General features: G+C 40.7%; 1 protein-coding gene across 1 annotated transcript in view; it reads right to left on the bottom strand.

Moving 5' to 3' along the window:
* Positions 1 to 14,747, bottom strand: part of PCLO (piccolo presynaptic cytomatrix protein) — a 310,882-nt gene that overhangs the window by 125,581 nt on the left and 170,554 nt on the right. The window contains 3 exon segments of the mRNA XM_032484107.1: positions 6,534 to 8,548; positions 8,911 to 9,178; positions 9,180 to 13,994. Of these exon segments, the coding sequence (XP_032339998.1) occupies positions 6,534 to 8,548; positions 8,911 to 9,178; positions 9,180 to 13,994 (7,098 nt within the window).

The following is a 14,747-nucleotide window of genomic DNA, read 5'->3' as shown; positions in this document are numbered from 1 at the left end:
TTGTAAAAAATCAGCTCATGAATACCATCTGCTTTGCAATAGGATCCTGGCTTAAACTCTAGAACAAAAATATTTTAATAAGGAGTTTGTCTATTACTAAAAAAGCATGAAAATTGTTCAGCAAGTCTAAATGTAGGACAAGACAGCTTTAACACTTAGCAGCTTATGTATTTTTAAGGCCAGATAGAGATGATAATACTTAAAATGTAGCTTATTTTAGTACAAAAAGTGGCATGTATCATTACTGACAAAACATGCTATTTCTGAAATGTATGTCTTTTTTTAATAGAAAAATCATTAAAATGTTTTTTTAAGACAGATAAATCTTGGGACGACAAATCTAGCTCCTAACAAATTCTCTGAATTAAGACTGTGATTTCCCCCAACGGATGTCACTCTCTCCCCTGATTTTGTAGAGAATGTGAGATATTAGCCTTCCTTCTTGAAGTTACTGATCATCTGGGGTCATGATGTAAATAGTCTCACTGTGCAAAGGAAAAAGAAGGGGCATGAGGAACACGTTTTGGTGCTCTGGTTTATAAAAATGTAATAGATGTAATGTTAGAGATAATGCACAGATACACAAACATACGACATTGAAATAAACTGGAGAAAGTGTACTGTCATCCATTCAGCTAGTGGAAGAAAAACACACAAGAGAGAACAGAAGGAAGAACTGTTACACGGGACTACACAAGAAGTGCAGTGGGAGAATCGATAAGATTTTATTTGTTTTGCTTTGTTTTGATTTTTTGTTTCAGGTGGCAGCGAGGAATTGGTGAATCCCCCTAGACTAAAAGCAGTATGATGGATAAAGAGGTCTGTTCACTCACTAATTCATCAAATTTACAGTTACAGAGAATTTATTGTGAATTAGGCATCATTCATATAGCAGTGAACATAATAAACAAAAATCCTCACCTATAAATTCTGGTGGGGAAAGAGAGACCAGAAATGAAATTATAAAGGAACAGACAGTATTTCTGATAGATGGAGAAAAATCAAGACAGGCATAAAGACAGAGTATTAGGAAGGTGGATGGTTTTAAACTGGTCAGTCAAGGACGGCCTCATGACTCAAAAGAATAAAATGGTTACAGAGAACAGGAATCTGAAATTTCTAGAGAAGCACCATTACATACTCCACAAATTACGAAAGGCAAACAGTAACTAGAAGATCTGAGAATTTTTCCTACAAATCCATAAAGTAAAGCTCTTTAATGATAGTCAGCAAATTTCTGCTGAGGAAATAAAGAAATTGTCAAAGTTCCCCTGGGGAAAGGGAATCAGTATTACTGGATATCTACAATTGCCAGACTTAGTGATGGGAAGGTTTGTTACTTTCATTCAATCATTACAGATGATTTGATCATTCTACACCAGTGTCCATCCATTTTTAATTATTTGGCTTCCATAAAACATTTTAACTGAAGAACTCCACTGATGAAAGTCAGAAAAACATCATTGTGTACATACTACTTTCATTAGAAAGCTTATTTCTTCCTATGATTTTTCTAAAGCACAAGGAAAATACATAATTGTCAAGTGGTTTCTAAGTAGGAAGCTTAACCCCATGGGAAGGAATAAATTTTAAATTCATTTTAGCTGTATCTCTTGGGAATTTTCCCGGAGAGCAAACTGAAGGGCTCAAGAAAAAAGGCGGTAATTTTTTCCATCTTTACTCATAGTTAAAAATTTATATCTGTAAAAGGAAATAGGCTGCAAGATAAAAGAGTTTGGTTATATAAAGTTGTCAAAAATAGAATTTGGCTTTGGGGCTGTGACTTTGATACCTGAGTGAGAGGGTCTGGAAAACACACAGGGGAATATTACATAACTCCATAAAATGATCTCAGATAAACCTCTGCTCCAGTTATGCCCACTATATTATTTTAGATTAATCAGTGCTAATTTAATGAACTGGGTGTATAAAATATCTTAGGGGTAAGCACGAACTCAAAGTGCCAGGGAAACACTAACCAGACAATTATAGACTCCTCCTTTGGAATTTCTGTGTCAAAAACGTAACCATAGTTCTATGATGGAAAAACTCGATCAGAGTTAAAGGATCTCATGCCACAAAGTTGAATTCCCATGGAGTGGGAATGGAATACATTTAAATCTCTGATGTTCCAAATTGCAGAATTAAGACAAATGTTTGGAAACTCCAGGAGGAAAGACTTTACCCATATGGAAGAGTTTTGTAATAATGAAAACTCTCCAAAAAGCTTGTTACTTTAAAGTAAAGAGAATTACTAAGAAAAAAATAATAACTGAGTACAGAATGAGGACCAAAACCAAACAAATAAACCAACCAAACAACAGTCCACATTTGCCTGGGAACAAAATGGACAATATAGTGCTTTGATGTGTATTATGGGCTGAATTATGTTTTTGCTTCCCCCACCAAAAAAAAAAAAAAAAAAAAAAAGTTTCGCTGGAGTCCTGATCTCAGAAAGTAAAACTACTTAGACACAGGATCTTTATAGAGATAATTAAGTTAAAAAAGGTCCTTAGTGTTGGACCTAATGAATAGGACTGGTGTCTATTTAAAGAGGGGAAATTTGGACACAGAGACAGCGACACAGAGAGGGAAGACAAAGTGAACAGACACAGGGAGACCAGCATCTATAAACCAAGGAACGCTGGAGGCCGGCAGAACCAAGGAGAGAGGCCTGGAACAGCTCTCAGAAAGAACCAACCCGGCTCACACCTTGATTTTGGATTTCTAGCCTCTAGAACTGTGACAATCCATCTCTGGTGTTTAAGCTGCCTAGTTTGTGGTACTTTGTTATTAGATTCCCAGCAAATGAATACAACACATTGGCAAGGAGAACAAAGTGGAACCAGGGGTGGGGGGTCAAGCGTGAACTCTGCCTCTCTGGCTCATCCTGTGTGTTTAGAGTTTACCACGGTGTCTGGAAAAGAGCAATGGATGAATGAGATCATCAGGGGATGCAAGCAAGAATAAATTAAAAAATGAGTAAACCTAAATGACAGGGATTTAAACTGGAACTTTCGAAAAGCAGAGGAAACGACAAGATAGACAGACAAGAAGCACGGTACTGAATTAGCAGGAAAAATCAGAGATGCTCAATAAGCCTCAGAAGAGACTAATAAAAAGTAAGAACTGTAAAGGGCCAAGTTCAACATTCTCACTCTTGCCAGGTTCTCAGTTTATTTAAGACCCATGATAAAGGTGCTAGGCTGCTCTGGGCTCTGTTCTCCATCTGTCAGGTAACTGGACTGTCTAATAGCTACATACTATTTAACTTGTGTTCAGAGTCCCAGATAGTGATATAAAAATGAACCAAGTGGAACTGACACTTCAAACAAAGGAGGTATCGTTTAGATTATCAACAGGACTTGCTAGGATGGGTGCAGACTGCGGCAATGAAAAGGTAAGCAGTCAGGGTCTTTTAATACATGTCTTACCTCACTGTTTCTATGTTTATAATCCTTCCTTTAATACATTTATTCAATAAACATTGAAGGCCTGCTTTATGCCAGGTGCCATTCTAGGCTCTTAGGACTGTAGCAGCAAACAAAGAAAAATTCCTGTGCTGGTAGAGGCTATGTTCTACTGCAGAAGGAAGATGATATTTCATTTAAGATACAATACATTAACAAGTAATATATACACATTTAGAGTGTGCAGGGATTCATGGTGATAGACTTACTTAGAGAATGAGGTAAAGAGAGTTTCTCTGTGGAAGTAAAATTTACGCAGAAACTTCACACAGGAGCCAGTCAGGCAAAGATCTGGGGAGACAGAGAGCTCCCAACAGGGGTGCTGGGTAGGGATGAGGTTGGCACATTCAAAGAATGGCAGTCAGTGGCTGAGGCAGAGCGAGAAGGAGGGGTAAATGTGAGGACCTATGAGGTTGTGAGACAGGCAGAGACTAGATCAGACGGGTCCTTCTTAAGACATTTCTAATACATTCTGATGTTTGATGAGAATCTACTGGAGAGTTTAAGTTGTGGAGTGGGTAACATAAACTGATGTAGCTTTTAGAAAATCACCTGAGGTGCAGTTTAGAGTCTGTAAGGAAGGCAAGAGTGGAGGGGGTCCAGTGAGTAGGGCACACTGTAAATAAAAAATGACGGTGGCTTGGTCTAGGCTCCTCATAGCCAAGGGAAATAAATCCAAACTCGAGTTGCCAAATCACAACTGCTGGGACCTTGTTCCTTACTTTCCAGTTTCATCTACCGTAAACCTCTTTCTTTTCCTCTTTGCTTTATGTCTGTTCACCACTCTGAATCTTGGCCTCTTCTTTTCCCTCTACTTAGAATGACCTCTTTTTCTCTTCATGGTCCAGCAGAGATCTCACCTTCCTGTTTTAGAACCTCCTCTTTGAAACACTTTTCGGCACTTCCAGGAGGAGATCTTACCACAGAATCTCATATAGTATAAAACTTATCTTTCACTCTGCATTATAAATGTTACTATGTGGTCTCAATGCCTTCTGAATGGTGTAATTTTTTCAACGTTATTGGTTTGAGAAAATTAACAATATGGACCTTCCTGAGCTAAACATAAGTTAAACTCATATCACCGTGAATATCACTTAGAAGATTATTCTTGTCAGTACAACTAATACTTAGAAATTCATGCTTATAATTAAGAAATAGGTTTTAGTTTAAAACAGACTCAAAGAATGCTCAGAATTTCCCAAGAAATAAATTGTAAGATTGACATTGTAGAATAAGTGTACCTAAAATGCTAAAAACAGTGCCTGAATATAAAATGGTCTACCTTGTACATGCAATAAAACAGTATTGTTGAGTTTGTATACAATTATTCCATATTAAAGCACGCACTGAGTGTGCCCAGTTAGGAAAAGGAACTACTGAATTGTGCTCAAGACACATAGGATTTTTCAGGCGCACAGTATTATTCGGTAATTCTATTCAACTTCTTTTAGGATTAGATAGTCAATATTACTGATACAATCAATAACACAACCCATACAACCCACTGTATCTTTTATTTTGTACTTCTAAATCCCAAGTGAATACTGTGAGGAAAAAGTATTGACACGTTGAATCTGTTTTTAAACTGAGTTCATTTAAATTAAGGGTACAGGGCCAGATGTTAAGTAAATGATCAATATAACAACTGGAAGAACCTATTCTAACGACCAAAGCCTTGAATATAACTTTAAAATACTATTTAAAAACAGATTGTCAAAGTTTTCCAAGAAACTCTTTAGGTGAACTTATAGGCCACAGTTGTAAAAATAAATACACATACATCATAACCGAGTTAAAAATACTTCTTGCAATATATGTAATTCCAGAAACAAAGCTACACATAAAAAATTCTCTCTAAATTGAATGAACTCCCGAGGTACCAGTAGTTCCTTGGCTTAACATTTACAACCACTGTATCCACATGAAGACAGTTTTACTTTTAGGATACCATGTTTGAGAAAGTATATAATAACAAAATGCCCCCATGAAACTGGAAAACTTGGAAAAGAATTTGTAATCTACTAATACGGTTATTAATTTGCCTGTATACTAACAATAGACTTACAGTTACATATAATGGCATATTTTTCAGCCCACAGCCAATGTTTAACATATATGGGTCGCTGGCAATATAGCAAGGTCTCAGAAAAACCTATTAAGAAGCTTTGGGGTTTGAAGATCTAGAGTTCAGAAACCAGTGCATTAGGGGAACTCATAATTTGAACACAAATCTTGTTTTAAATAGAACTATCATATTTGTCAATAACCTTCTAAAGAGCTATATTAGATTTTCTTAGGTAGGATATACCTGCTTTTATGGTCAATTATCAACATTTCTTATTCTCAGTCCTCACAAATGTGTCCAACATATCTGTATACGTTCTTTTCCCTTTGATGCATATTCTTAAATAATTAAACTCTTATTATTCAAAGAAACATAAAAATTAGTTTTTCTTCTGTAAGCACTAGGACTAAGGCTTTCCTGAGGTTAGATTAAGAAAGTTGCCAGAAACAAAATAAGCATGGATGAACTATGAAGATTATGTTACACTTTCTGCCCTACAAAATCTCTCTTTTGAGTAGCAAATGTTCTAAGCTCTTCTATAAAAACGTTCTGGCTGGAGAAAGACTAGATTGATTAAATGATCTCCAAGGATCCCCCCACTAAAGAATTCAATTTGAAATTGATGATCTTCTTTTGCCTTATCGATTCATGATCAGTGCTTATTCCATCATACTTGAATATGAACATTAATTATACTTACTGAAATCAGCCTACACCTGACACTTGGGAGATTTCACATTATAACAAAACTTTCAGTCTCATTAAATCATAAAATAATAAACTTTTCTCATTTTGTCTCACGTCATATGGGATTTTTTTTTTTTTGCTATTTTTACATAGATGTGTAATTTTCTATTTTTCCCTAAATTTCTAATGACATAGTCTTCACTGAAATTTAGAATTAGGTTTCTAAGGTGCCTGCCTCCTAAAGTCTGCAAACACACAATTAACATCAACTCATCCATTATCTTCTAACTGAAAAGAAGCACTCTTACCGTGTAGCCCTCGGTATACTGAAAAGGAGCCCTGGAACTTTCGTCTGCTGTTGGACTCAGAGGCTTGGGGTCAGACATGGACCGCTGCATCATCTTGGCTGTCTTAGGACTTGCCGGGGGAACTTTAGCCATATCTGGATGCAGTACTTTCTGTGGACTTACATCATCAGGGAGGGGTTTCTCATAAGGTACAAAGGCTGATTCTAAGGCTTTCCCTGGTGAAAGTGGTGAGATGGGTGAATAAAGGACCTTTGGAGATTTGGGCGGGGAAGGAGCCAGCTGTAATGTGGACTCTGCCCGGAGATGAGATGAATAACCGATCTCTAAAGGTGTTGGGCGCTTCTTGTCTCTGGGTGGAGACGTGGCGCTCAGATACTGAGGGCTCTGTGTGTCTGAATCTGCTTCTGTTTGACAGCCTACACTGCCCCCTTTGTAAGTCTTTTCAGGTGCAGAAATGTGTTTAATTATTTCTACCTTGGCATCCATGCGTGCCCGTATTGAAGGTGTTCTTATGGTTCCGACTGGTTCAGTTTGCACAGATATCTCTGCTACTGTCTGAACTGCTATACTGGAGACTTTGGAAAGGGGTTTGGTCTTGTCAGCCTCTGCGGTGCCGTTCCCGTATTTCCCTACACGAGGTTTTCTCCTTGATCTTGTAGGCACATCCCATTCATCCTGATCTTCGTCGTCAGTCTGTACGCTTGTATCCACGCTCTTTTTAGTTCTCCGCCTCCTGCTCACGTAACTCCGATCCGTGGCATCTTCATCGTCAGTTTGTACACCACTGTCCACTATCTTTTTAAAGCAGCGGGGATCATCTGCCAGACTGTCCCCCATCTCATCGTACTGTGCACGGACTTTAGATCCAGAACTTCTCTTTTTGGGTGGTTTCTCATCTTTCACAACAACGTCTGTCAGGGGGATTTCTGAAACGCTACTCAGGATTCCAGGTGGGGCAATGTACTGAGTCACCCCATCAGACTGAACTGTGTACCATCCTTGGCTCTGTGGTATTTCAATGGCCACCACGGCTGAGGCTGTGGTGGTTGTATCTTCAGCTGCCCAAAACTGACCACCTTCTGTCGCAGCATACTGACCTTCCAGAATGGCCTGCTCCACAGTGGTTTGTGGAGAAGCTGTCCCAGAAGGGTCATAGTTGTACTGGTAGATCTGGCGAATCTTCTGCTCCTCTAGCTGCTGGTGAAGTTGTTGCTGCAGCTGCTGGATCTGTTCCAGATGCAGTTGTTGCTGAGCCAACGTCTCCTGCCGCATCATGAACTGGGCTTGCCGCTCTTCTTCCTGCTGATAGAGGAGGTGCTGCTTCATTGACTGCAGCTCTTCCAGTTTCTTCTGAACCATGATCTTTTCCTGCTCTCTGAACCTTTGAATTTCCTGCCGCTCCCACTCCAATTCCTCAGCAAAACGCTGTTGCTTAATTTTCTCCAGTTCCAGGAGCTCACGCTCCAAGTCCAGCTGCTGCTGTTGTTTATCTTCTTCAGGGACAATTAGGAGTGCACTTTCCTCTGCCACCACTCCAGAAAAGACTTCAGATGCTGTGGTTAAAGTGGGAACTGAGTCCATTGTCTCAGCAGTAAGAGATTCCATAGTGATAGTTTGCAAACTGGCACTGATATCAATACCGGTTACCGCAATGTCTGTTTCAGATGCACCTGTTGTTAGGAAATATGATCTAGGCAGCGGCTGGCTCTGGTGCAGGGCGGAGAATGAAGTCACTGCCTCAGCTGTGTGCACGCCAGACAAGTCCTTGACTGTGGTGCTGAAAATGGAGCCAGGTTGTGTGGTGATAGCAAATGTGGAGGGAATCGGAGTCGCTACTGAAGAATAGACAACACCGTTAGATGACCTCAAGACACTCCCCACACCATACTGGGATCCTGGAGGTGGAGTCATCCTTGCTGTGGAATATTGTGGGGTACTAATCCCGACTCCTGAAATGACTTGTCGTGTTTCTGGATATGGGCCTGTGGTCTTGCTTGAATAATCCATTACCTCACCTGAAATACAGGGTAGAGTTATAGTCCAGTTCCCAGAACGAATGATGCTTTTTGGTTTTGAAAGCCCTCTCAATCTTGAGGAACATAACGAATGGGAACGCATGCAAATCCACAGGTTAACCTACTTAGATGCGGAACAAAAGCAACGTTGAACATGCAGGCACATGCAGGCGACTCTGGTAGAACAAATTAAAAAACGGAGAAACAGAAGCGCACATGTACTCCAAAATATGTTGCCAAAACATCCAAAGAAAGAGCAAATGTAACAAAACTGGAAAAGGGACCACATTTTCATCTTGAAATGAGATGAGGAACACCATAATGATACTTCAAGGAAAGGTCTGCTGCTACATCATACTGACCTGTAGTCATTCTCCCTGAAGTTAGATCTACTGCTGCATCAGTTCCTCCAGAATAATCAAATGCATTCTTACTTTTATAAAAAAAATGTCCAGCTTCCGCTAAATTAGTGTCAGACATGGAAGGCTTCATTCCCCCAATCCCTCTATAACCATATGGCCCTGATCGATCATACTGATAATGATCATCCCTATAACCAAATCGATCCTCGGGGAGCGTAGTTGCAGGCTGCTGGGTCGTGCAGCTCCTTCCAAAAGGTAACTTATAAACCTACATCACAGCACACAGCTCTTCTTCCTGCTGTCAGATCAACAGGTTTTTCATCATCATCTATTATTTTGGTCACCACGTGTGAAGTAGCTTCATCCATGGTCACAACAGTTCTATGAGACTTTGTTGTACTGAGATCCACAACTTCCCCATCAGGGATCCCCTGGGATGCGGTGCTATCAGTCCATCCATTCGTGACCCCAACAGGAGGTGCAGTAACAGGTTTTGTCACAGCTGACGTCACTGCGTGCGCTGAAGTACTTAATGATAAGTTCATTGGTGCTTCCTCCCTAACTGAAGCAAAGGCCTGGCCCCTTGGTATCTTGCATGGGGGCTCAGCATGCTTTGACGTAGTGAGCTGGAGCGGTGCTGTTGTTGCATGTCCTACGCCCACTAGGCTTTCTGTGCCTGTGGTGTAACTTGGACTAGCTGTGCTCGTGACAGCAGTCACTGCCTCGGTGACCAGGGATATTGGCGTCCCTACTGATGAAGTTGCACTGAGATTGATAATAGAGGGTTGGACAGCACTGATCTGTCTTCCATAAATTTCACTTGCTGTGGTCTGCCTTTTCACATCCATCGCAGAAGCAGAAAGATCCATACATTTTTCAGGTGTTTTAATTTCTACTTTGGGTACTGTACGCAAATCAATGGCATCGCCAACAAGTTGCAACTTTGCATTTTCTTGAGGTGGACGTTTCTCTGAATGTAGGTTATCTAGAGCAAGAGGCTCTGGAGGAATTGATACAGAGACACTGCTGAGACCAACACTAGGGACTGCACTTCTGGCTGCCAAAACCTCAGCCTTGGAAACTTCGGCTGGGAGAAACTGTGTAACTAAGGCTGGGGCTGCTTGAAATGAAGATGGTAATGTGACAGGGATAGCAGAAAGTGTCTCCAAAGCTCCTGAGATGTACAGGCTCTGTTGTGAAGGACTTGATATTTCTGCAGCTGTCACAGGAGGAACTACAGAAAAGACTGGTTCAACAGAAACCAGATCTTTGGGGGGTGATCCCAAGGGCCAACTGGTAATTACTTGACTAATCGAAGAATCTGTTGGAGTCCCAGGTTCAGATGGCAATGTGATAACCACGTAAGTTTCCATGAGGGATTTGGAAAATCTTGGCGAGGATTTGTTAGAGTGAGGGGAAACTGGGGAGGTAGGGGAAGGCAATTTATAATCTGCTGAAGTGACTAGATTTAATGTCATAGTTGAAGTTAAAGGCAGACCTGCTGGTTTGGGGTGTGCATCTGTTGGTTTCTGTGTAGTTGCCAGAGGTTGAGGAACTGCTGGCTTAGGGGCAACTGGAGGTTTGCTTGGCTCAGGTCTGTGTGTAAATACAAGTCCAGTTGGAATCGAAGATGGCTTAGGGGGAACAGGAGGAGGAGCAGTGGTGCATATTCTTGTGGAAGGTAACCCATTACTTCTTGGAACAGCTGTGGTCTCTGCTGTAGTAACAGAATCGACCAGAGGTGCAGTGGTAGTAGTTACAGCCACTGGAGCTGTAACTGCTACCTTTTTTTTAGGATGGATAGTTGGTTTAGGTGAGGTTGGTGGAGGAAGAGGTGGGGGAGGAGGAGGGGGTGGAGGGGGAGGAGGAGGGGGAGGGGGAGGGGGAGGGGGAGGAGGCGGGGCTGATGTGTCCAGAGAAGAACTTCGAAGGAATGGACGAGCTTTAGTTGGAAGAGAGGAAACAGGAGGAGTGCCAGATGGTAACTGAGATGCAGGTTTTGCTTGACCAAAAACCTCTTCAGATACAAAGCATATAGTTGAAACCTTCTCCTTCATTGGAAGGGCTATTGCAGAAGAAGGTGTTTGATCAAACAGAGTTTCAGATAAACTAATTTTTGATAGTTCAGCCTCAGACTCCTTCCTTTTATCTCTGTAAGCATCTAAAACTTCTAGAATAATCCCGTTCCCCATTTCCTTCTTGGCTTTCTTCACTGGCTCTTTCCCAGATGTAGACAAGTCAGTGGAAACAATTAGCTCCTCAGGTTTCATTCCTACAGATTCCATGGGAGGAGGTTCCACATCAGGTAAGGAAATCACAACATGATCAGCACTAGCTCTACCATCTGGTATGGCAGTCCGATCTAAAGGTATACTTATATCTTCCGGATAGTCTATAACGCTGCCTGGGAAATACGTTGATGAAGAAATTTCCTCAGAATCTGCAAATTTGGTTACAATGTCCACCGGCTCAGGATAAACTGTGGTTATGCTATCCAGGGTAGTAATGGGTGACGAGCTATCTGTGGTACAAACTGAAGAAACCGATGACGTGAGAGAGGGTGTGTCGGAGGGTGGGACAGATGTAGCACTTTCTGAAGGCTCAGAGTAGGTCAAAATCAGTGACTCATGAGCAATTATCTCTTGAATTTCTCTTGTATAATCAGTGACATATTCATCCTCAATTTCTTCTGCTGAAAAATGTTGGGTTATTTTAACATCTGGGATGGAGAGTGTTGCACTGCTGGTCGAATCTGTGAGGGATGCTCCTGAGAGAACACTTGATGTCAAAGATGCATCAGGCACCCTGTCAAAGTCCAAAGTGGACTCTGTCATATCATCCCTGATGAGAGGCTGGGTTGGACTGGATCCAGGTGTTAACTGCATCTGTTGCCTTTTCATGAGTTCTTCATAGGCGGCATCAGCATCTAATAATTTTTTTTCTTCACTGGTAGAAGTTACCATGCTACCCAGATCCACAATTTCATGGCTTTCCGGGATGATATAAGAGCTCGAAACGATGTCTTCTTGAGGCAAAACCGAATGTAAGCTTTCTAATTCATAAAACTCTTTCTGGAGGTCTGTAATTTTCTGCATGGGATCTTCATAAATCTGTTCTGGAAGTCTTATTTTTTGCTCTCTCCCTCTCTGCTGCATAAATCCATTTTCTTCTTCTTGCCTCGGTAGCAGACTGCCAGCTACTGAACCATTATATGTGTCCTCTACTAAAGATTCATAAATATAATCCTCTATTAACATCCCACCATACAAAGGCTCTTTTTCAAACATTTCATCTTGTTCATCTGCAGCTGGAAAAGCTTTATATTTCTGGGTTTTATGCATCATTTCTTCATACATCTCCTCAGCACTTTTTAACGCCTTTTGGCCACCTTCTATCTGCCTAATAGATTGCTCATCTGTTGGTGAGTATAAAGACACAGCTGTGGGCAATTTATAAACTTTTTGTACTTCTATTATTTTTTCTGGGCTTATTTCAAACCCCTCTGGGTCTGACTCTATGCTTGGTGAATATTCAGAACACGAGGATCGATGGAGTTCCTCCATTTCTGCAGCCTGACGCAACTCTTCTGTTGGAGATGCATCTTCAATGGGGGAGAGATTACTGGGTGGTGTCTTTGGTCTTTCCCGCCTTCTCTGAGCTCGGAGTTCATCTTTGTCTTTCTTGGATTTCTTACTGGAACTTTTCCTTTGCTGCTGTTCTAATTCCCGCTGCTTTTCTTGCTCCTTCAATAATTCTTCTTCCTCTCTCAATTCTTCTTCCTCGGAAGAATCTTCGATTGTAGGTAAAAGAGGGCCATGGGATCTGTGTCGAGCTTTGCGTTGCTGTTTGCTCTCTCCTTTTTTGTGACTCGGGCTACTGTCACTGTCCTCATCAAGTGACGAGACTGATGTCGGGGAGGTGCCAGGAGTGAAGCTGGAAGCGTGAAGACTAGAAGATCCTTCACCCCTTGACCGATCTTCTGGAGAGTCTGTCAGGCTTTCCATTTCTAACTCTGGCTCTTCGTCAAAATACAAAGCAGTTTTTTTCTGAGACGACTCTGCAGAATATTTATCTGCTAACGTACTGTTGAGTTCAATGGTTTTGAATCGACGTAGCCCCCCTCCTCCAGCTATTACAAGCTCTTCACTCTCCTGACTTTTAGTTTCTCTGTATTTAAGTTCAGGACTTTCATCAAATGTCTCATCGTCTTCATCGTGCCATGAATGGCGTCTGCCGGCATCTTCATCAAAGCTCGCACTACTTTTTCGAGTCAATCGCCTGTGTTTCCCTGCTGTTAATTTCCCCTTTCCTTTTGTTTCTTCCTTCTTCTGGCTCTCCATACTACCATTAATCTCTTTGAGCTGATTCCTAATGAACTCATCATCTTCGGAACCTGAAGCATCTTCATCCGCACTCATTTCTAGGATCTGCTTTCGAATAAAGTCCTCCTCTTCACCTGATCCTTGACTATCTTCCTGTTTATATTCATCACTGCTTGATGAGCCAACACTGGTTCTCCGTTTTCTTTGTGGAACAGGGGAGTTTTCACTTTCGCTACTGTCTTCAATTGAATCATAAGGCTGCCTTCTTGGAGCCAACTCATCAACAAATTCAGACTTCTCCTCGTGGTCTTTTCTGGAAGGAATGTCTTGCTGGCTCTCTTTTTTAAGAATCTCTTTTTCTTCTTGACTCTCTTTCAGCTCTTCCTCTGAAATTGTAGATTCCAATGTTTCAGCTAAAGTCGGAGTTTTCAGTTGGTCCTTAGGCTGCTCAGGAGAAACCTCAAGGGGCTGGGTTCTCTTCTCTAACTTTTCTTCAACAAGTGTACTTGCCTGAGCTTCCAAAATGGATAGGACTGTACTTTCCAACTTAGCCAAATCTGAGGGGCTGGAAGGGCTGCTTTCTTGTGAAAAGGAGTCCTTTTTGAGCCCCTTGAGCAAATCCTTTTCATCACTTGGAATAAGACTTGGAATTTCACCAAGTGAACTTGATATTCCATCAGAAGAATAACCTGTGTCACTCAGACCTTGTGGGCTTTTCGGCTGCTGAGAACCTGAAGCATCTGATTTGTCATCTTCCTTTTCCTAGCAGGGAGGAAAAGATACAGGAAAACTTAACACGGTTAAACTAGTGACATGGCCTCTCCATCACTCCCAAATAACTATTAAGAACTGAGCAATAATTATGGATTTTATTCAACTATATAACATTAAAAAAATATATATATATGAATGGGCACAAAAAATAAAAATAGTAGATACATACTGATTAAGGTTAGTTTCCATTTAAGTTTAATTAAATGCCAATTCTCAATGACAAATGATTTTATTTCATTAGTGTTGTAACCTTTTACATTTCAATACCATTTTCCTTCAAAACACAATAATCTTTCTCAGCACCTTTACTGTGGGAAAGAGTTCAAATGGTCAAAGAAAAATTTCAGTAAGCATCCATTAACATAATGAATACTTTTGCATTATGAGGACAGGCAAAGAAAGAATCAGAGGATGGGCTTTGTACTTTGCCTACAAGTTGTATGAGATGTTGAAAAATTTACTCAGCAGAAATAAGCAGGTAACATAGCCATAATGATGTTCATCTCACCTATCGTAAAAAAAATTTTTTTTGAGAGAGATTCAAACAAAGTATTGCCTTTTAAAGACATTTTGAAAGATGTAAAACACTATATTTTACTTGGTATAGTTGTTAATATTATTATTCTATATCACTTGAAATGAATGTTTAGAAATCATTAAAATTTGAAATTCAAAGCTATGCAATAATTGGTTTGACTCAATGCTTTAGCCAAAGAGAAATACCCAGACACTATTTCTGTA

Source organism: Camelus ferus, chromosome 7 (assembly GCF_009834535.1).
Source record: "Camelus ferus isolate YT-003-E chromosome 7, BCGSAC_Cfer_1.0, whole genome shotgun sequence".
Classification (NCBI taxonomy): Eukaryota; Metazoa; Chordata; class Mammalia; order Artiodactyla; family Camelidae; genus Camelus; species Camelus ferus.
The sequence above is the reverse complement of the archived record's forward strand: the minus strand, read 5'-3'. Positions and strand labels throughout refer to the sequence as shown.